Below are 23,076 nucleotides of genomic sequence, written 5' to 3'. Positions count from 1 at the left end.
TTATTTTTTCCACTCAATGTTTTTATAAAATACAATATTATAGAGTGAACCACAAACAGATTGTGTGGGTTTTTTGTTGGGGGATGGAACAGATTAACAGTATTTCAATTCATTTCAATGGGCAACAATGATTTGATGTACTATAAGTATGGTCACAGAATTAATTTACTTAAAATGTGCTTTAAAAGAAATAGGTCAATTGTGCTCCACGTTCCTTTTTGTTAATTGTTTTATCATATATTATTTATTATTATTATTATTATTATTATTTTTCTTTATGATTGTTATTGCCGTTAATAATAGGAAAAACTGTGAACGTGCGAACAAAAATGGCACGATGTTTGTAAATTGGTAAATGGAAATCTTTGCAACTTCCCAATAAAAAGAAAATTTCAAAAAATTTACTTTAAAAGGCACCATTTTTTTATTTATTTCACATTTAAAATATTTATGAGATTTTAAAAATGTAATTAAAAAGTTTCATCTTAAAAGGCAATTTTATATACCTCAACTCAAAATAGGGATAAAAAATAAATATATTTAAATATTATTATATAATAATATTTAAATTAACTTTTTCATTTAAATAAAGAAGACATGCATATTAATAATACTAAGTAGTTTTGAATAAAACCTCTGAATTACATTGTAATGCTTTTAATTCAAATGCAATATATTTTTTTATTTCTTTTAACTAATTTAATTTTAAATATCACATTTTAAACTACATAAAATTAAATTTTTACATTACTTTTTTTTCATTGCACAATTTAAACAATCAATTATTTCCAAATGGAAATCTTTATATAGTCATTGCTTGGAGCTGATTGATCCCCAATTGGGGCTGATTGATCCCAATCAGCCTAGAAACCAGGCAGGCTTGCTAACTGGCTAGGCACGACATCCATTATCCAGAGGCAGAGCTGCAAAGTGTTTGTTTACCATCTGGACCAGGGGTGGGCCTCGAGGACCGAATTCCTGCAGGTTTTGGAGGTTTTCCCTCTTCCAACACAACCTGATTCCAATCAAACAGGATCATTATCAGAGCTTGCTGACGAGCTGATCATATCATCAGCTGTGTTGGAGAAGGGAAAACCCGCAAAACCTGCAGGACCCCCGGAAACCCCGAGCACCGGGTTTGCCCGCCCCTGATCCAGACGTACGCGGCAACTAAAGCCGCTCCCCGTCGTGTCGTACCTTGAGGAAAAACTCTGTGCCCTTCTCCATGATCTGCTGGATCTGCAGGAAGCCGGCGGTGTACATGAGCAGGAACTGGTCGCCCACGTTCATGCTGAGGCGGCCCGTGTAGCAGAAGGCCAGGATCTGCTGGAAGCTCTGCGGCTGCACGGCGGCCGGCAGCTCCACCACCGAGCTTTTGCCGCCGGCGTTGAACAGGTCGCGGAAGTACGAGGAGCTGGCCGCCAGCACCGCGCGGTGAGCCTGAGAGAGAGGGGCAGACGTGGATGTCACTACGTAAGTTAGCAAAAACCCTTGGAAAAGTCTGGAAAATAAATAAATAAATAAATAAATAAATAAATAAATAAATCAATAAGACCGTTTCACCAATCAACACGAAATTGGCCGGAGGCGTCAAGGTTATTTTTAGTTAAATAAAACTTTACGAAAAAAGTAAAATTAAAAAAATTTCGTTAACAAAATAAAATATAAACCAAAATGCTTAAAAAAATGTTTTTTTATTTAAAACTAACTGAAACTACATTTTATGTTTATAAAACTAACTAAAACTAAACTATAATTATAGCGAAAATGTCCTTTGTTTTTTCGTCTTTGGTAATTAATTTAGTGCATGAGCCTTTGGGGCTGATTTTAAATGTGATTTTTAGTAGATTTATTTTGATATAAGCCGGAATAATGACGTTTGAAAGTATGTCACACAGAAGTGACGCCATCTAGCAGCAGCCAATAGAAAACACCTTCAGATGACGTTGCTCCAATGCTGTTTTTCAAATATTGCGCACAAGTAATACACATTAAAAAAAAAAAAAACTAATACTAATACTAAAACTAAGCATTTTTTAAAGAACTAAACTAATAAGAACTAACAGAACCACTCTGAAAACTAATAAAAACTAACTAAAATGAAAAATTCCAAAACTATAATAATTACGACGCCTTCAAACTTTATTTATGAAACGTCGATGAAGATATGAGGCGGGAGAGCGCGCAGACAACAATCTGTCGCCGCTGGAAAACATTTAAAATGGCTCCGACTGCGGCGCTCTACTTTCTTATCTCACCAATTGAGCGGCGCCGCAATCACTGAGGGACTAATTAAGCCCGACTGTACGTCGTCAAAAAAAAAAAAAAAAAAAAAAAAAGTGAACTCTCGGCAAAATGAGCATGCGGACCTCTTTTACAGCAGGCGCGCTCTCTTCTCACCGAGTTCACACTACAAAGGCCAACGTGTTGAAAAACAATAATTGCGCATTTCCTTAATGATTCCATTCTGACTACCTAACGTGATGGAAGGCAAGCCAGACAACTGGTTTTGAGTCAGTATTATTGTATTGGTGTATTTTTTGTAGTCATCATATAAAATTTGGGGTTTTGTATTTTTTTTATGTAATACAAATACCCGTAGTTGTCCATTTTTTGGCTAATATTTAGTATTGAAAGTGAATATTGGGGGTCTAACTTTTTTAAGCATTTACAAAAAAAAAAAAAAAAGCTTTTCAATAGGCACCAATTACCATATTCTCCGCACTATAAGGCGCACTGCATTATAAGGCGCACCTTCAATGAATGACATATTTTCAAACTTTTTCAAGATATAAGGCGCTACAGTAGAGGCGGGGGTTACGTTATGAATTCATTAGATGGTACTGCGCTAAAGGGAATGTCAACAAAACAGTCAGATAGGTCAGTCAAACTTGATTAATAGATTACCAACCCGCTTTCTGACAACTCCATTCACTCCCAAAATGAATAAACAGCGGTTTTATTATTTTCTCTGAGGTAAAGTATGAGTATTAGCTCGCGATCCAAGATGGCGGGATCTTCTGCGCATGCGCGTAACCAATCGTGCAGGGTCACCGATAGCGTCTTGACAGAGAGACCTGTTGCGGCTTAATATTGACACATATATAAGGGGCACTGGATTGTAAGGCGCATGGTCAGCTTTTGAAATAAATGAAGGCTTTTAGGTGCGCCATATAGTGGTGAAAATATGGTACTTACAATTTTGAATAGATTTGTGAAAACTGATGAAACTTCGAATCCTAATTGCTGCAAAACGGAAACTGCTATTTTACTTGTTGCCATGTCCTGACACTTCCAGTGGGGTTTTTTCCCTCCTCAAAATCAAATCATCTGTAATTTATTATTAACTCATTTACTCCCAATAACGTATAAATACGTTTTTTTAATGTTCTAAGTGTCCCAAAGACGTATTTATACGTTTGTTTGTTTTTTTTAATGCTAGTGCAAACAGAAGGCTTTGATGCAGCCTCTCAACTGCAAAGAATGGTTGCCGAAATGGTAGTTATTACACAAACGGCCAGCAGGTGACAGCAGAGCAAAGGAGATCAACCAGGGCCATGTAGGAAAAAAAGCTCAATGACTTACAATTTTAAATAGATTTGTGAAAACTGATGAAACTTAGCTCTCTTCTAATGCTAATGCTAATTGCTGCAAAATGGAAACAGATAGAAACATACTTTTTTTTCCTGATGAAAGAAGAGACTTTAATCTTTCTTTTGCTGGGTTCCATGCTTTTATAGCAATAGAACACAATATTCTGTGGGCCTTGCAAAATCAGTCCAAATCCAGTATAACAGCCAGCACCGAACGGAATTGTTTCTGTGAAAATGGCTGGGAGTGAATGAGTTCAAGACTAAAACGCTAGATTTATAGTTGACTAAAAATAGACGAAATAAGGATGACTAACTTTGACAAAAACTAACAAGCATGACTGAAACTGGACTAAAACTGAGACTAAATTTAAAAATGGCGGATAAAATTAACACTAGTGGGCAGGTCACATCACCGCAATCAGGTCCACTTGTCGTAAAATAAACTAGCATGGACTTAAAATCGACACACCACTGAGTAAATGATACTGCTGTGTTGGCTTATAAAAATAAAATAAAACAAAAACCCAAATTGGACCTTGAAGGCGTGTCCCTTGACCACCACGGAGACATCACAGTAGAGACCCTGCAGACGCTGCTCGTTCAGACACTCCAGGACGTTGTTGCCAAAGTTGGGGATCGCCATCTGTAGCGTCTGAGCCATAACGCTGTGCCCAGCACCACGGGGTCTGTAAAAAAAAAAAACATGAGATGATGAGACGACAATCGTATTTTAATATCATCCCAAGTGCAGTCCAATTTCAAGGTCTGGTTTATTTTACCTCCTTCGCAACGCATCCGCAGTGTAATTCTGATGCTTTCTGGCCCACTTTTTCTCCCCCCCCCCCCAATCGCTCGGTCAAAGAAGAGTCGCTTATATAACTCGTCTATTTTTCGACGTCATAACAAGCCGTGATCAAAAAGTGGACCAACGGTTGATGTGACATGAAATAATCCGCCCTTAATAATAGATTCTGTTTAAGAGTGACTCACTTCCTTGTCTGCCCAGACTCTTTGATTTGGTTCCCGAGTACAAAAAAGATGCGGTTATTAAAAGGTGGAAAGTTTGAAAATAAACGCAGCGGAGATGACACAGTTTAGCGACGTCACATGCACGATTTACTTCGACCAAACAAGGTGGAGGCAGCCCAGGTGATTGTATTTTTTTGGCCATTAGTTGTGTTTTTGTCATCTAATATTTTGATATAATTTTCTCATATTTATATATTTAAGTTTTGGCATAATATTTGGCATATACAATATTAAATAAATTGAAAAATATTAGATGAAAAATGCAGAAATGTTAGCTAGTTGTATTATATGTTTGTATTTTTTTCTTATTTTTTTTCATTTTTCTAACGTTTGTATTTATCTCAACATTTTACTTTAGTATCTATTAGAGTCTAGCATGTATGAAAACTGATTATTATATATTTTCCTTCTAATATTTATTTCCTACAATTGTGTGTTTTCCCAAATATTTGTGCATTTCTCATCCAATAGTTTTATCTGTTGGATTTTTAAAAATATATACTTTACATTAGGGCTGCTCGATTATTAACAAAATATTAATCTGGATTATTTTAGTTATAATTGAAATCACAATTATTCAAACGATCTTATTTTTGGTTACAAAACAAGAAAATGTTCAAACATGTAAAAAATACTAAATTAATATTATTATTATTATTTATTTATTTATTTATGTATTTAGTGCCCTGCGATTGGTTGGCAACCAGTCCAGGGTGTCCCCTGCCTACTGCCCAGAGCCAGCTGAGATAGGCGCCAGCAGCCCCCGCGACCCTTGTGAGGAATAAGCGGTCAAGAAAATGGATGGATGGATGGATTTATGTATTTATTTATGTATTTATTTATTTATTTATTTTTCTAGGTTTCAAATAAAATTCTTTGAAACACTAATTATGGACCAGAGAAAAATGTATCCAATTCATTTGTAAAATAATTTAAAATAATAATAATAAAAAAAAAGTACAGATGAATAAAGTCAACAAACATTGTGCATTGGAGTTGACTTACTGTACACTTATAACTTGACATAGAACTGTGGTAACTTGTAACATTTTAATAATTTCAATTAATAATCTTTTTCTTTTTTTTTTACGATCATGCCAATTTTGTAATCGTGGGGTGTAAAATAATTGAGATTGTAATTGAATTTCGATTAATTGCACAGCCCTACATTATAATATATTTTAGTCATATTTTTCTGTGAATTTTAGTCAATTTATTTTTCTTTATATAAAATAGAATAGAATATAATTGTCATTGTATGGCAAAAGTGTTGAAATAACGGTGGAAACGCTGAAGTTGAAATTTTACATTTTTTTTTTTGGCATAAACTACGTATGTAGTCGTAGAAAACAAACACAGGAAGTAATGTCTAACATTGACTGATAATATAGTAATATTTAAGCGCTCATTCGAAACAGATGGCGCACCTCCGTTTGCCGCACACTCCGCGCCTATTTTAATAAAAAATGATTACGCGAAGCAGTAGTGAGCTAAAGGAGCGTTTTGGAGGTCCATTGGCGCTCGCTCATCATTAATTTGTAGTACGCTTTACTGCGGCTAACGACTTGTGATGGACGCAGGCGAAGCAAATAAAGACCGCACCGGAGAGAGAGTAAACAGTCCTCTATTTATAGCTCCAGTGCCGCATTTTACAATGGTATTGCTATTTTTTTTACGCTGTCATGCATTTCTCACATTGGCGCTTTTTAATGCTAACGGCATTGATTGGAAACTGACGACTTTACACTCGCACTACTAGTGAGCAGAGATATTGGACACAATCAACTATTCAGTAAACATTTTAGATCACTGGAACTAACTTATTCGAGAAACAAGTGAATCGAAGAAACGTATTAGCATTTGCACAAACCTGCAAGGGGAAAAACAGCCTCCCAGTCCTCATTATGCAAGTCATTTTGTTTTACAGAAAATCACTGTTTCATATATTGTTTTACTTGTTACGCCACGTGGTATTTTCTGACTTGTAATCAAATGTTTTCAAAACAGAAAAAGTAGAACCCCTAGAAAATTTCACCTCCAGTGTCACTAAAAAAAGTACAAACTTCTAAATCTTGACCCTGAAACCGATAATTTTACTTTCATTATTTCATGGACCATCTAAAATTAAAGTTGTTACAAATGTCTTCAGTAGGGTAGTCTGAACTTTTAACCCTTCACAACAGTGCTTTTTTTTTTTTTATGTCTATACGTAACATTTTATAGATGTGTTACTTCAACACTTGATTTAATTGAATACTGACAATATTAATGATTTAAATATTAATTTTAATACTGTTTATTATGTGACTGCTGCGGCGCAAAACAGGCACATATTAATATCCTAGAAAACAGCGTTTATTAATTTTTCTGTATTTACTGGAATTTTTCACACAAAATGCGGCCCGAACCGTTGAAAGTACCGGCACAAATGAGGTATCAAAAGATGCGTCTCAATCTGACTCGGCGGGGAAGTATCTTTTTTTCCCGGAATTCCGAGTTACCATGGCGACGCAATTCCCCCCCCCCCCTCAAAAAAAAAAAAAACACCAAAAAGCGCCATAGAAATGAATGGAGAAGGGGGTGGGGCGAATCCACAAATCAAGCACCTAGGGATTAACCTGATTTCAACAGGAAGTGACTTGATTTCAACAAGAAGTGACCCGGAAGTGACCTGATGCCAACAGGAAGTGACCGGTTTTCAACAGGAAGAGACCCGGAAGTGGCCTGATTTCAACACGTGACCCAGAACTGACCTTATTTCAACAGGAAGTGCCCTGATTTCAACAGGAAGTGACCCAGAAGTTGCCTCAAATCAACAGGAAGTTACCTGATTTCAACAGGAAGTGACCCAGAACTGATCTTATTTCAACAGGACGTGCCCCGATTTCAACAGGAAGTGACTTGATTTCGACAGGATTTGGCAAAACTGTCCAGTGCATGCGGTTTTCCACCTTGCAAGAGTCAGCAGTCACATCCAAAATTTCAGCGGAAATGTTTTCTAGTTAAATACACGATTTCATATACGAGCTACTGCAGTGATGTTAAACTTATTTTTGTCAGGCCACATCGTAGTTGCTGTTGTTTCCTCCCCTTGATGTCTGCGACGTTTTGTGAACCCATAAAAATGTATGCCTCATCATATCACATATACACAACAAACTAATGGATAACTAATTTTGAAATCCGTTTTGAAATTAAAAGTCAAGACAATTTGCAGTTTTAGCAATTTTTTTTTGTAGTTTTGATTTGCCTTTGCTGGCCACATAAAATGACGTGACGGGCCGAATCTGGCCCCCAGGCCTTGAGTTTGATACTAGTGATCTATAGTTTATTATCATGTCAGGTGCTGCCTTCAGGCACAGTGTGAAATGACAAATTTACCCACCCACAATTGAGTGATTTTGACAAATGTCACTAAATGTCTCATTTATCCATCTATCATTCCATGGTGTCGTGTTAGTTGTTGCCTTCAGGGACTCATTTTCTATTAGGGGAACACTGTTCAGACTTGAGAGCTTCTCAGACAGTTATTTGTGTACACAGACATTGATTTGTATCCCAGAGTACTGAGAAGGCGGCGACTGTATCTCTGTTGAGATGGTGTGCGCGTGTCGACGTTAGCATCGCTTAAGTGCCTCGACTTTGATCCGTGAAACGGATCCCAAAATGCGCAACGAGTCGCGAGAATCCACCATTTCGCACCGCCGGTGACATTTTGCACTCTGCGTGGCCTCCAGGCGACAGTCAAGACGGCGGCGCGGCTTCCAGGTGTAAATATGTGCAGCGGCATGAATAATAAGCAGGCGGTTGCCATGACGACAAGCCATTGTGCCTAATAAATTAAACCCGAGCATTGCTGATGATAACACACATTGAGAAGTCGAGTAGAGACAAAAAAAAAAAAAAAAGACGCATTCCAAATGCGGGTGCGTGAGCATAAGTGAGATGTCAACCGAGGACACCCGGCTGCGGGTCAGCAGGGGTCATCGCAACATCCAGAAAGCAAAAAAGGGGAGTTAATTGGCGTCACTTGACCTTTGAACTGGTGGGGCCCCTGGCGCACCACTAAACACGGACTGGCTAAACCGTGTCAAAAAGGTGACATCGCGAGCGAACATGATGAAGAAGCAATCTCACAATTAAGTGTTCCAAATGTCCATACGGGTTACATTTATGTCGTTACTAATTGTGGGAATGCTTCAGCATTCCCACATATGTTATTGTGATTTTTATTCTCCACATTTTTTTTTTTTGCCGCGTAACAACTCCCACATAATACTCCTAATTTATACTGTTCAAATTTCAACTAGCTTTAAAAATTGACACGCCTCCCGGGGTATGTATCGTCTGATTCCAAATTACTTACAGTATTTGCTAAATTTGACGTTTAATATCAACTTTTCCGCATTCATTTTCAATGGGACAGACATTAACTTTTTCTAAGTATCACTTACAATCATTACCATCATTGTCCAGTAATCAGGTGGTCATAATTTCATAATTTATCTTTTAATTTACTTCATAAGCATTCCACATGCATTCAAATCATAGCATTCAGCTATGAGCGTTCAACTTTCAGCATTCCCACGCAATTTCTCCAGAAATTGCACTTAGTCTAGATAAGTCACATCAGAGAAACCACAACTTTCCCCTCAGTGATGTTTCCAAATGTCTTTTCGAGGGGGATAGCCACAGAGTCCGACTGCAAATAGGGAGTTGCCATGAAAAATTATTTGACCCGCCCTTAAAAGTGGTTTAATTCTAATCAAATGTTCAAAAACACACAAAAACTTTTCTTCAATCAGGTGTTGCTTTCAGAGACGGTCTGAAATCTGCTTCCCACCTTACGAATGACAGATTACCAAGTGTCCTCAAATGTAATCCTACCTGTCTAGGTATCATATTAGCTGGTGTCTTCTGGAAAGTCTATCAGTTTCTATTGATCTATCTAGTGAAGGTGTTTTCATTCCAAATCCATTTCTCTATTGCATGTGTTGCCTTCAGGCAACAATCATATATTCCTCTTAAATGTTAGGGTTATCTATCGCTAGATGTCATCCAAGGACACTTGTCTGGCAGCTTGCTGCCTTTTTCCCCACCCTGGCTGCAGTTCAGCTGGGGTCACCACAACATCCAGGAAACATCACTAGGACTAATTGCCACCACTTGACCTTTGAACCACAGCCCCCTTGCTCCCCTTTTAAACAGCTTAACCTTGTCCAAAAGTAACAAAACGCACACTTCCACCGCCATAAATTGTTTTAATATATTTAACAGACTCACTCGGAAAAGCTCATGAATCACTCAGCTCAGTTTCCTGTTAAAAATAAAAAGGTGGCCTGTGTTAGCCCGTCGCGAGCTAACGCTATAAGGCTAACGCCGCTCGCACCACACCTCAGCACACATTTCTTAAATTGGTCGCATTAAAACAATGGAAACCCCTTCGTGGTTGTTAGTTTAAAACCAAGCGCCGAGGCGACGTTTTTTTAGTTCACTCCCCTCCAAGCCGGCGGGTACTCGAGCCTCGAAATGCGGCTACTCTCTCGCCCCCACCCCCCCTTCGGCGGAGCGCGACCGAAGAAAGAAAACTTAACCCCAAAATACAGCCCGTGAAAAGGGGAGAAATCGCCTCACTTGTGGGAGTCGAGCAGAGCCGACGTCTCGCCCGGAGAGGAGGAGGAGGAGGAGACGGTAGACAGAGAGGAGGGGAGCCACCGAGCAGCGGCAAGAGAAGCCGGAGGACAAGCGGGGTGGGGGGGAAAGACAGCTCACGGTGCCCCGCGCCGTGTGCCAGCCAGCCAGCCGCGGGATTTGGGAGTCCTCGGCTGGCCCGGGCCGGCGGGGAGGGAGAGAGCGAGAGAGAGGAGAGGAGAGGAGGGGAGGGAAGGAGGAAGAGGAGGGTGGGGGGGACGAGACAAAAACCCAAGAGGCCCCCTCACACATACAAAAAGAGGCAAAAGCTCCACTCGCATCGGTGTTCAGTCAAATGTTTTAAGTGGAAAATAGTCGAGACGATGAAATATTGAGCGGCTCGCTAAGCGCCTTCTTCGCCGGATTTATTCCGTCGAAAGCGGCCACCAAGCAGCATACTGCCCCCCCCCCCCCTCCCCTTTCCATTTTAACGTCGCGTACAGTACTTAATAACGTCGATTTTAAAAACAAAAATGCTTCTCGTTCACTCGACCAACTCCCGGTGCTCGATTATCTCGAACCGCGACATCAACAGGTCATCCCGGGACACAGACGGACGAGTCCAACGGCATGGCGAGACAAGTGGAAGGGAAGAAAAGTACAAGCGAGGGGGTTCCTCGGTCGAAAAAAAAAAACAACCGCACATTCAACGATTAAACAGCTGTTTGTTAGTGTTTATTAATAAATATTTGACAGTAACAGAGCGAGTGGTTTATTGTTTTTGTTTTTTTGGTGGCAAGTTATGGAATGTGGAAAGAAGAGCGACGGACTCGTGGAGCCACACCGCGGAAGGGGGGGAGGCGGTTCTTGGGCTAGCCCGCCGCGATGAGTCGGTCGGTGCTCTAAAGTTTGCCCACTTTCTCCTCACCCATCCCCCAACACAGGGCAGCTAGCTCAACTTAGCCGTGCAACACAATTATCAACAATAGTTTCTTCTTTGTCTCACCCTTCACTCTTTATGCATTGTACAGTATCATGCACTTTGCAGCCTCTACAACCCAAATAATAATAATAAATAAAAGATACAATCAGGAAAAGAAAACAAAAGTTCCACCGGGCATCATCATACCGCGCGGCCCAACCGACACTCCCCCCCGCGCGTGTGCATCGCTGCAGGTCGGCGTGCAACAACATCTCACTCACCCCGTCGGCCGCTGGAACAAGTTTGCGGTGGAGGAGCGGCGGCGGCGGCGGCGCCCGGGAAGCTCGTTAATGGTGACGGTGTTGGTGGTGGTGGTGGTGGTGGTATGTCCTTCCGCCGCGCCGCAGGCAGCCATTCATTACTGGGACTCGACTCAGCAGCAGCATCATGAAGGCATGCACGTACACACGCGTGCTTGACGGAGAGAGGGGGGGGAGGGGGGGGGGGGGGGTGTTAACTGTATGGGCAAAGGGTTTGCTGCTTCTCGTGTTGCAGACAGATTGCAGAATCATCGATTAAACTTGACCGACTGTAAAGTGATTTGGAATTGCAGGACGCGCATGACCAAAGTGGAGTTTTCGATCAGGTGTTGTTTGTTGTGTCAGGTGTTGCCTTCAGGGACGGTCTCGACTCACCATTTCCCTTCACGTCTGACAAATCGAGATAGCGATCTCAAGTGTTGCCTTCATCGACAACCCGAAATCTCAGTTTCCCACTCATATTGTTCAAAATGGCCTTAAAGGTGCAGTATGAGATGTTGAAGCTTCGAGCAAGATTTCACCTCCGCTGCCCTTGAGTCCCTGTTGGAAAGTTGCCAAACGATTCGATGATGTATTATTGCTAATGTACAATCAATTAAAAAAAAAGAAGAAGAAGACTTACCTGATATCAGTGAGAACTGCGATTTTGGCTGTGGTTTGACACTGCTTGACTGGATTAAAAAAAATAATTACCCTAATTTGTCTTGAGCGCTGTCAAATAATTTCTTTTTTATTTTTTTTTGTTGCTACCCGGAGTTTAGATCCAGCGAAGAAAACTTGCATCTATCACGTTATTTCTTCTCTTTCCATACAGTCTTGATTGTCTGGTTTTGTCACGCAAGTTTAGAAATAATAATTAAAATCCAAATTAGAGACATAAACAGCATCAGAGACAGAATTTGTCAAAAGTTCATTTTTAATAATATTCTAATTCTACTGTCAGGTTATACAGACAGTTTGAACATATACTGTATGCCAAAATGTGTTTGTTTTATTTTAGCACGACAAACTGCTTTTCAATGGTATCGCTGTCTAATTGTTGCCTTCAGGTACTATCTGAAATCACAATTTACAGTTGACTCCATCGAGTTCACCATTTCACTGACTGCATGTCAAGGTTTTTTCCCCCCCTTTTTTGTTCGTACTTATATTCGTCCTTCTTTGCTCTTTTGAAGGGATTTTATTTTTTCCAATTTAGTCGAGTTTTATTCCACATAGCTGCTCACCACATCCCGGATTTTGCCGAGATGAAATTAGATTATTCACGGGAGAAGCAGGCTGATGATTTTTCCAGGCTCCTCACATGGAAAGTAGGCCGGGTTGCGAGGAAGAGGCGGTGGATGAACCGAAAACAAGAGGGAGGGGTGTCCTCACCGTTACCTCGACGTTATCGCGGGCTTCGCTTTTCCTGCTGCTGCCTTGCGGGCCTCCGTAAGACAAACTCACCAACATGGCGGCGCCCATATGCTAACGTGAGCGTGACTGTTTCGGCTACTACGAGGAGGCAAAACAGCTACAAAAAAATAAAATAAAAATATTCCCGACTGAGTTCCGAGTAACTCGAAAGTGTCACCGTGAGGAGACGCGCGTTTTCCGGTGAGATTTATTCGGCGACGGAAGCCAGCTAATGTGACGGGGGCATAATGTCGACAGATGTTGACCGGTTAGCCAGGTGCCAAGGAACAAGTGAAAAGCGGTGTAGCCTGCAATATTTAGAAGGAACCGACTAGAAGCTAACTAATTCTGCAGTATGTTAGTGTTAGGAATGACGCTTGAAATGTTTTGGAGCCTTACCGTACAATATGTATCAGCTATCTATAAATTGTGCCCTTGCCAGGAATATTTTCACATTCAGGAGTATTTTGGGTGTAAGGCTGTAAACATTAATTGTCTCGACAATCTAAATATACTCAATGTCTTCAGTTGTGCTAGATAGTGTCGTTTTTGTCTCGAAGTGTCACCTAAAGCAGTCCATTTTTTTTCCTGAACTCTAATCCTGAAAATGTTCATAATTGCCTGTCGTAATAGTTTAAATCCTACCACCAACTATTGTGGCAAAACTATTTTACATCATATCAAATTCACTCAACAAGATGATCCTTAACTCATTCACTCCCAGCCATTTTCACAGAAGCAGTCCCGTTCGCTCCCGGCTGTTTTACTGGATTTTGACTGATTTTGCAAGGCCCACAGAATATTGTGTTCTGTTGCTATAAAAGCATGGAACCTATCCAAAGAAAGATGAAAGTCTCTTCTTTCATCAGGAAAAAAAGTATGTTTCTATCTGTTTCCATTTTGCAGCAATTAGCATTAGCATTAGAAGAGAGCTAAGTTTAATCAGTTTTCACAAATCTATTTAAAATTGTAAGTCATTGAGTTTTTTTTCCTACATGGCCCTGGTTGATCTCCTTTGCTCTGCTGTCACCTGCTGGTCGTTTGTGTAATAACTACCATTTCGGCAACCATTCTTTGCAGTTGAGAGGTGCATCAAAGCCTTCTGTTTGCACTAGCATTAAAAAACAAACAAACAAAAAAACGTATAAATACGTCTTTGGGACACCTAGAACATTAAAAAAACGTATTTATACGTTATTTGGAGTAAATGAGTTAATAATAAATTACAGATGATTTGATTTTGAGGAGGGAAAAAACCCCACTGGAAGTGTCAGGACATGGCAACAAGTAAAATAGCAGTTACTACTTTCCTATTATCCATTTGATGATGTTTTTGACGATGTGATCTCATTTTCTAAATTCCGCCATTTATGATCCAGGACTTTTTTTGCCTTATCTTGAGAAGTTTACCACCCCGATTACTCTAGGGTGCCCAACTGCCCACTTCACTTTGTGGTTACAGTTAGAACGATGTTAAAACCAATTTAATTTGCACAAATGGCCTCCGAGCCAGATTTTGCACAACCCAGCAGTGGATTAAATTGTCTATATTCAATTGATTTGTATTCCAGGTGTTGCATGAGTCTGCTGGCGCGGGCCGCCCGGCTGTTCCCGCCCATCGCCACCCGCTGTCGCCCGCACCCGCCCCCCGCAGCACGTCGGTGGCGTGCGGGTTGCGCCATGGAACCCTCCAAAACGTCTAATCCGACCTCTGACGTTACCGTTGCTGAGCCGGCGGCGGTCGAGAGGCAGGAGGAGTCGCCTCTTGTCGGGCCAGGAGAGACGGTGGTGAAGGAGGGCAAGGCGGCCATTTTGTTTCCCAGTGCCAACGAGGTGTTTTACAACCCGGTCCAGGAGTTTAACAGAGATTTAACGTAAGCCGTTTCCTTTGCCGCATATGCTACACTTGTTTTTGTCATTTAAAAAAAACAAAACAAAAATAAACGCATTGTGAACTAAAAATACTCATTACTGAAAGACGCCTTCTTTCTTTCCCCAGATGTGCGGTGATTACTGAGTTCTCCAGAGAAGTGCTGGCTCAGCGCGGTGTGAAGGTTCTGGTGGCCGGGGAGGAGGAGCGAGTGGTGGCGTCGCTGTCTGACGAGGCCGACGTGCAGGACGGCAAGGCAGCCGTTGAGGAGGAGGCGTTTGTCACAGCGACGGCGGGACAGAAATGCGAGGTAGCTAAAGTGAAGACAGTCGAAAGACCTCCAGTAAAAATGTTTAGAATTGCTTATGTTAACTCATTTGCGCCCAATAACGTGTAAATACGTTTTTTAATGTAAGTGTCCCAAAGACGTATTTATACGTTTTTTTCTTGTTCTTTTCTTTTTTTTATGGTAGAGCATACAGAAGGCTTTGATGTAGCCTCTCAACTGCAAAGAACGGTCGCAGAAATGGTAGTTATTACACAAACGGCCAGCAGGTGGCAGCAGAGCAAAGGAGAACAACCAGGGCCATCTAGAAAAAAAGCTAAATTACTCACAAGTTTAAATAGATTTGTGAAAACTGAAGAAACTTAGCTTTCTTCTAATGCTAATTGCTGCAAAACGGAAACAGATAGAAACATACTTTTTTTTTCCTGATGAAAGAAGAGACTTTAATCTTTCTTTTGGTATGTTCCATGTTTATAGCAATTGAACACAATATTCTGTGGGCCTTGCAAAATCAGTCAAAATCCAGTAAAACAGTGAACGGGATTGCGAAATGTGAAAATGGCTGGGAGTGAATGAGTTAAAGACTTGATACTTATGACTTGAACGCATGTGATTTAGTCCCACCTCTGGATCACTATGCATGCGTTTCCGCCAATCCATGTTTTCCAGAGCGGTCTTCGCATCCTGGAGGGTTTGGCGGCGTCCGGTCTGCGCTCGGTGCGTTTCGCGCTGGAAGTGCCGGGACTTCAGAGCGTCACCGCCAACGACTTCTCCTACAAAGCCGCCGCCCTCATCGCCAGGAACGCCGAGTACAACAAGGTGGGCGAGCTCCTCCGAGCCAGCTGCAAGGACGCCAGGTAAAAAAAAAATTGTGTTCACATTATATAGAAAGAAACGTATTTTTGTGATTTATGTGGAGGCTGATGCGCAAAACGTGCCAGTCATTCGTTTTGTCAATCAAGCAAAATTGTACCAAAAAAAAAAAAAAAAATATATATATATATATATATATATATATATATATATATATATATATATATATATATATATATATATATATATATATAAATATTGTGATTTTTATGCAGCATGCTTATGTATGAGATGCGAGGGAAGAACGATCGCTACGACGTCATCGATCTCGATCCTTATGGCAGCCCCTCTTCATTCCTGGACGCCGCAGTGCAGTCTGTCAGCGAGGGAGGTGGGGATTAGTTTATTGTTCGACTTCATAGTAACAACAAACACTCATTATATCATCTTTGTTTTTTTGTTTTTGTTTTTGTTTTTGTTTCTTTTGTTTTTTGTTTGGCAGGCCTGTTGTGCATCACGTGCACCGACATGGCCGTGTTAGCAGGGAACAGCAGCGAGACGTGCTACAGCAAATACGGTTCCGTTTCCATCAAAGCCAAGTACTGTCACGAGATGGTGAGTGTCGGTCGAAAAGTGAGTGTTGTTGTGCTTCGAAAGGATTAAAAGACTTAGGAAAAGATATTTTTTGTCAAATCATTCAGTTGTAATGCGGCTCGATGACAAAAAATAAAAGCTTAAAGTTAACTTCTACTGGATGGAGTTTGTGGGTGCCTGTTTTTTTTGAAAAATTTAATTTATTATTATTATTTTTTTATCCTAGAATGTGTTTTTTGTAAAACATTTGGGTTATAAAATATACTATTGAAATGATGTTTTTTATATTATTATTATTATTATTATTATTTATTAATTTTTTAAATTTTTTAATACAGGTGTTTTATTTTTTTGTGTTATTTAAAAGGGTCTGTGAAGCCAGGATTTTTTATTTTTTTTATTTGTCCTCATAATGACAAAAAAGATTCATGACTGTTGATTGATCAATTTTTAAATAGAAAAAAAAATCAGTTTCATGATTTTAATTAATATCTTTAGGTTGTTTCTGATATGATTGACATGATCATAAATCGGGGATGATCATATGATTTTTCTGCTGGGGAAAAAAACAACAGATTTTTAAATATTCTTAAATGGATACATCCCTTATTTAGCCCATTATAGCAATAAAAAGTTAATATTTTGTCTCTAATTAATTTGATACTTTCATTATTTTTCACGTACAATTAGTACCTTTAAAAACACATTTTGCAACTTGCTGTCGACTGAAAATGACATCACAAGGACTCAGGTAACCATTCACAACTTACCTGTTTTCTAGGTGTGGTCATGTGACGTTCACAAGCGGAGCTGTGATTGGTTACCTGAGCTCTTGTGATGTCATTTTCAGTCGACAGCAAGTTGCAGAATGTGTTTTTAAAGGTACTAATTGTACATGGAAAAATAATGAAAATATAACATTTATTATAGGCAAAATATTCACGTTTGAGTGCCAAAAATGGCTAAATAAGTAAATTATTTCCTTTTAATTTCTAAAGTCAATAATAATTTTTATTTCTTTACTTGATTTGAAACACTGCTGATTTACAGCCATCTAAAATGTATCATCTTCTTTATTAAAATAATAATAATTAAAAAAAAAATGAAGCTATTTGAGACAAATTGACTGTGATATTTTTACACTTAAAAATCAATGCAAAAAAATGTGATCGGAACAGTCCTAATATTTTTATATTTTTCAATGGGATTCATTTGTATTTTTCCAAATATCCTTTTTACTCTTGTGTGCTTATTTTTTTTTTACAACAAAATATTTTGTGATATAATATTACATATATTATCTTAGTATTAAAAACATTCACCAAAAATTTATTTTTTAAATTGTAATGTACTTTTTTGTAAAATGAGCGCCCACTGCATGTCATAGAAGATTTCAGTTGTGTCTTGTTGTCTGCAGGCTCTGCGCATCATCCTGCACAGTCTGGACCGGCATGCCAATGTGTACCAGCGATACATTCAGCCGCTGCTGTCCGTCAGCGTGGACTTCTACGTCCGGGTGTTTGTGCGCGTCTTCACAGGACAGGCCACAGTCAAGAACTCAGCCAGGTATGGATAGTTTTTTGGACTATGACGTAAATCATCTGTGGGTATGCTAACAAAACGAGTCCAGATCTTGATAGCCCTGATCTCTTATACTCTGATGCCACCTGCTGGCCGTTTTATGTAATAACTACCATTGCTTTAAGCGACCTCTTCACGTCAGAAGCTCCATCAAAGCCTTCTGTATGTTCTAGCTTAAAACAAAACAAAACAAACAAACAAAAAAAAACGTATAAATACGTGTTTGGTAGTTTAGGAAAAAGTATTAAAAACGTATTCATACGTTTTTGGGTTTGAATGAGTTACTATGATAATATAATATAATATAATATAATATAATATAATATAATATAATATAATATAATATAATATAATATAATATAATATAATATAATATAATATAATATCGCTGATCCGGCTGCCAAATTTCAGATCGATCAAAAAGGGGTTTACATTTTTTTTTTTTTTCATCTTGCTATAATACTAAATACTTTTTTTAGGAAGTATTGTTGTTTTGATTTGTTATTTTTAATAGCAAATTAAAAATTCTCAAGCAAACACACAGCAAGTTTTTGGTCTGTTGCCTTTCGGTGGTTAATTCATTTGCTCCCAAAAAAGTATAAATACGTCTATTTTTAATATTGCCATGCTCCCAAAGACGTTTATTTTTATTTTTATTTTTTTTATGTTTTTTTAATGCTAGACCACACAGGAGGCATTGATGCCGCCTCTGAACTGAAGAGAATGCTTGATGCAATGATAGTTATTACAAAATCGGCCAGCAGGTGGCAGCAGAGTATAAGAGATCAACCAGGGTCATGTTGAAAAAGGCTCCTTTTCCCACTGTTTTAAACAGATTTGTGAATAATGATAAAACTTAGCTATATTCTAATGCTAATTGCTGCAAAATGGAAACAGATAGAAGTATACTTTTTTTCCCCTGATGAATAAAGATAATCTAACCTTTCTTTTGGTATGTTCCATGTTTTTATAGCAATACAACACAATATTCTGTGGGCCTTGTAAAATCAGTCAACATCCAGTAAAACAGTAACGCGAAGGGGGGTTCCTTCAGTCAAAATGGCTGCCAGTGAATGAGTTAATTGGCAAAATCATTACAGCTCTAGAAAGCCCTTGCCAAGACTGTTAACATGAGGTATGACTTGGTGTTATATGTTGCAAGTGTTGAACTTATGTAACTTCCCCTAAAGGCCGAATACACCAAAAAGTACCCAGCCTTTTTAAGTTTAATGTGGTTTGTGGCAGTTAAGAAACATTTTTTTGTCATCTCAGCCAACTGTTGTGTTGCAGCAAACGGGCTCTGATCTACAACTGTGTCGGCTGCGGGTCGTTCCACTTGCAGAAGATGGGCAGGAGGACCAACAACGGGAAAAAGTGAGACGTCAATCAACTTTAGACTTGAGCGTCCCGTTTTCCGAGGCTGACTGAGATGTATCGCTTTCAGTATGAAGTACTCGGCAGCCACTGGGCCGCCGGTGGGTTCGACGTGTGAGCACTGCGGACAGAGACATCAGGTGACATTTTTTTTTCAATCTATTAAAAATCATTCGTTAAAAACAAGACTGCTTTTGGTCACTCAAAATTTGGACCATGGTACTAATTCGTGAATTGTGATGCAACATAATAACAAACGAGGTGTTTGTGTGCATTTTCACCTAAAATGTATTATATTTATCCTTTTTCGCTATATTTTATTTAAAAACATGTATGATTAAATTTGGTTGTCCTTAAGTGTGATTTAAAAATATTTTGGCCTATTTTTTTTTTTTTAATGTACCAGTAGTTAATTTTGAATTAAATGTATGCAGTTACATTTTTTTTTTTATTGTGTGAATTTTATCTCATAGTATCATTTTTATTCCTTTTCTAAATAAATTCAGCCTTAAATGCATAAAAGCACCATCTTGATTTTTTTATTTTTTTTTATTTTCAATTACATTTTTATTGAATCCATTAATTTTTTTAAATTATTTTACAGTGGTTTTGTTGTCCTCAACGTGTTGGGGAAAAAAAAGTTTAAAAAATTTTTTAAAATCGTGAATACATTATTTCAAATTATAGTATTTTATTTTTTTGTGATTTTTTTTAAATATATTTTTCTGAACATAATTTATTTTAATTGAAATTTGAAAATTTTTCATATTTTGATTGCATGTGTTTTCAGATTTTAAGTAATTATTTTAGAATATATTAATATTACTGTGATTTTTGTTTTTACCCAAAATATATTTTAGGTGTTTAAGCTTTCAAAATGAATTTTATTTATTAATTTATTTCTTTACATTTAAATTTTTTTTTTTATGTTGAATAAATATAATATACCCACTCTTAGTGTGTCATCTTGTGTGTCTTCCGTCTTCCCAGCTGGGAGGTCCAATCTGGGCCGAAGCCATCCACGACCGGGCCTTCGTCCAGAAGGTTCTGACCGCCGTTTCTGGAAACCCGTCTCGCTTCGGGACGTCCAAGCGCATCGAGGGGATGCTGAGTATGGTGATTGAGGTCTGCTTTTTTTTTTTTTTTTTTTTTTTTTTTGGTCACGTTGCTTCCCAACTTGTTGTTAGTCATCATTTGTGCTACGCAGGAGCTGGAGGACACGCCCCTTTACTACACAGTGGACAGTCTGAGCAGCACCTTGCACTGCAATACGCCGCCCCTGCTAAAGTTCAGGTACACGCTTGAGGGGGGGGGGGGGGGGGGGGGGGGGGGGGGGATTTAGATATTGACTGAAATCTTTAACATTTTTCAAAGGGTGTGTGCTCAATATGTGGTGAGCACTAAATATACATTAATCTTGACCCTCCTTTTTTTCTTTTTTTTTTTTCTTTTCATATGTAAATGTAATACCCCGGGAGCAACGTGCCATGTCGTGGTGGCGCCTCGTGAACGAAAAACGTTAAACCTTGTGTTCAGGTCTGCTCTGCTGCACGCCGGCCACAGAGTTTCCCTCTCGCATGCGTGCAAAAATGCCATCAAGACGGACGCGCCACCTGCCGCCATCTGGGACATCTTGCGCTGCTGGGTAAGCTGCTTCTTTTGAGCCTTTTATTGAGCGCCAAAAAGAAGTTTCACATTTCACACTTTAACATTTCCTTGTTTTCTTATTTGCCGTTATTTGTTGGAAAACTTCAATAGTCACAACTTTTGGGTGTATTTTTTTTAATTTTTTTATTTTATTTTTTTACATTTTCCATAATGCCCTAATTAGCCACAAGATGGCGCCGAACACACATCGAGTTCCTCCACATATTGACTCGGTTCACAAGCATTATTACGTGCCCCTTCATATGACCATTAGCATGGATTTTAAACACATAAGGGCCAAAACATGCCTAGTGAAAATTAAACAGCACTAAAAAAAAAAAAACTAGCCACCAGAGGCTGCTAAAACTGCACCAATGGAAATCAACCTGACTTTTTTTGTTTTTAATAGATGTGCTACTTTTTGTGGCATATCGCGATATCACGATATTGCCAGTATCGTCTTTTTATCGGCTAACTTGGATTCCGCCTGCAGGAGAAGAGCAACCCGGTGAAACGGGAGAAACTCTCAGAAATGACGCCCGCCTTTAAAATCCTGTCCACCGAGCCCAGGTGAGACCACACGCTCCGGTTGCCGTTGACTTTGTCGGCCATTTTGTTAACCGTGTTTTTTGTTTTTCCTAGCTTTGAAGCTTGTTTCACCGTGCGGGACGACGCCAACCCTCAGTCCCGTCAGCGCCACCTGACCCGTTTCCAGGAGAACCCGCAGGCCTTCTGGGGACCCAAAGCCCGAGCAAAAGCCGGGTAACGATGATACGACCGTCGGGAATCACTGTATTAGTGTTGTATGACGTACCCCCCCCCCAAAAAAAAAAGTTGAAACGCATCTCTTCATCCTCTGCCTCATTTGTATGCGCGCTCCCTAGTGGTGGTATCTCCAACAACTTGCAACAGAAGCGCATGAAGAACCAGAACAAGCGCAAGAACCAGAACGCCGATTCGTCTCCGATCAAGAGCTTCCCCTGCAAAAAGTTCAAGCAGGTCGGTTCTCCTAAACGTAAACATCATCGTTAGCTGTTTTCCTCGCGATACGACGCGCGTCACGATACAGGGGTGGCGATGTGATGCGTATCGCGATACCGTGTGTATTGCAACATGGTCTTCAAGGTGATACTTATCCCGATATTACTTAACATGCATTTTTATGATAACAGCCAATTTACAATTTAGAGATGTAATGATATCCCAACATCATAGTAGGGTATCACAATATGACGGTCACAATACGATAATTATCACAATGTTGTGGGGAGGTTAGCGATACAAAAAATCATAAAATTGTTTAAAAAAAAAAAAAAAAAAAGAGCTAAAAAAAAAACCCACAATGTTGTGCTTTTGTACAATACAGCAATTAAAAATATTATAGAAAAATATTATAAATATTCTACGTAAATATGAGGCACTTACTTGCTAAATGCAAGCACACACTGAGTTCCTGCACATATTGACTCGCTTCACAAGCAAATTACGTTTCGCTTCATCTGACAATTAGCTTGGTCTTAAACACAGAAGGGCCAAAACATGCCTCGTGAAAATTAAACTGCACTTAAAAAAAAAGAAAAAAGAAAAGAAAGAAAACTAGCCACCACAGGGTGCTAGTACCTCACAAAGGGAAATCAACTCGACTTTTTTTTTTAAACAGATGTGCTGCTTTTAATATTGTGACATGATGACGAGGATATATTTTAATATCACGATATTGCCGTTATATCCCTTTTACATTTACAGCTCGAAAATGTGCTTATTTGAAATATTTGGGGAAATAAAAACAGCATTTTTTTTCTCATGTAACACATCCTATTTAGTTTTTAAACAAAATATAGGAACATTGTTACATTAAGAAACATGTACCCTATTAAGTTTATTTATTTTTAAGCACACCCTACTATAGCCAATGCATTTAACTTAACAGCTAGCCGTTAACGCGCTCGCCAGCTCAGCCAAAAGATAAAATAAAATATTTGAAGACAGCGATTTTTATTTTATTTTATTTTTTTAAAATA

The 23,076-nt window shown here is 39.1% G+C and overlaps 2 protein-coding genes across 9 annotated transcripts in view; one reads left to right on the top strand and one right to left on the bottom strand.

Annotated features, from left to right (window-relative positions):
- Positions 1-11,590, bottom strand: part of nacc1b (nucleus accumbens associated 1, BEN and BTB (POZ) domain containing b) — a 19,648-nt gene extending 8,058 nt beyond the window's left edge. Inside the window, exons 1-3 of one of the 4 annotated variants that reach the window (XM_077524764.1) lie at positions 11,457-11,590; positions 4,129-4,279; positions 1,198-1,440 (exon numbers count right to left, since the gene is read on the bottom strand). In XM_077524764.1, the coding sequence (XP_077380890.1) occupies positions 1,198-1,440; positions 4,129-4,279; positions 11,457-11,590 (528 nt within the window). Of the gene's footprint in view, positions 1-1,197; positions 1,441-4,128; positions 4,280-4,372; positions 5,199-9,905; positions 10,223-10,256; positions 10,476-11,456 lie in introns of those variants that run through there. The other 3 variants (XM_077524767.1, XM_077524765.1, XM_077524766.1) reach the window with 3 other exon arrangements.
- trmt1 (tRNA methyltransferase 1) overlaps positions 11,412-23,076 on the top strand; it is a 12,127-nt gene continuing 462 nt past the window's right edge. The window contains exons 1-15 of one of the 5 annotated variants that reach the window (XM_077524763.1): positions 11,412-11,528; positions 14,462-14,764; positions 14,890-15,070; positions 15,716-15,903; positions 16,135-16,250; positions 16,362-16,474; positions 17,871-18,019; positions 19,325-19,408; positions 19,479-19,548; positions 20,399-20,533; positions 20,616-20,701; positions 20,945-21,053; positions 21,549-21,625; positions 21,698-21,817; positions 21,940-22,054. In XM_077524763.1, coding sequence (XP_077380889.1) covers positions 14,469-14,764; positions 14,890-15,070; positions 15,716-15,903; positions 16,135-16,250; positions 16,362-16,474; positions 17,871-18,019; positions 19,325-19,408; positions 19,479-19,548; positions 20,399-20,533; positions 20,616-20,701; positions 20,945-21,053; positions 21,549-21,625; positions 21,698-21,817; positions 21,940-22,054 — 1,839 coding nt within the window. In that variant the 5' untranslated portion in view covers positions 11,412-11,528; positions 14,462-14,468. Of the gene's footprint in view, positions 11,529-12,633; positions 13,092-13,169; positions 13,244-14,461; positions 14,765-14,889; positions 15,071-15,715; positions 15,904-16,134; positions 16,251-16,361; positions 16,475-17,870; positions 18,020-19,324; positions 19,409-19,478; positions 19,549-20,398; positions 20,534-20,615; positions 20,702-20,944; positions 21,054-21,548; positions 21,626-21,697; positions 21,818-21,939; positions 22,055-23,076 lie in introns of those variants that run through there. The other 4 variants (XM_077524758.1, XM_077524759.1, XM_077524760.1 and 1 more) reach the window with 4 other exon arrangements.

This window comes from Festucalex cinctus, chromosome 6 (genome assembly GCF_051991245.1).
Source record: "Festucalex cinctus isolate MCC-2025b chromosome 6, RoL_Fcin_1.0, whole genome shotgun sequence".
Classification (NCBI taxonomy): domain Eukaryota; kingdom Metazoa; phylum Chordata; class Actinopteri; order Syngnathiformes; family Syngnathidae; genus Festucalex; species Festucalex cinctus.
Note: the sequence above shows the minus strand (reverse complement) of the source record. Positions and strands in the feature narration are given on the sequence as shown.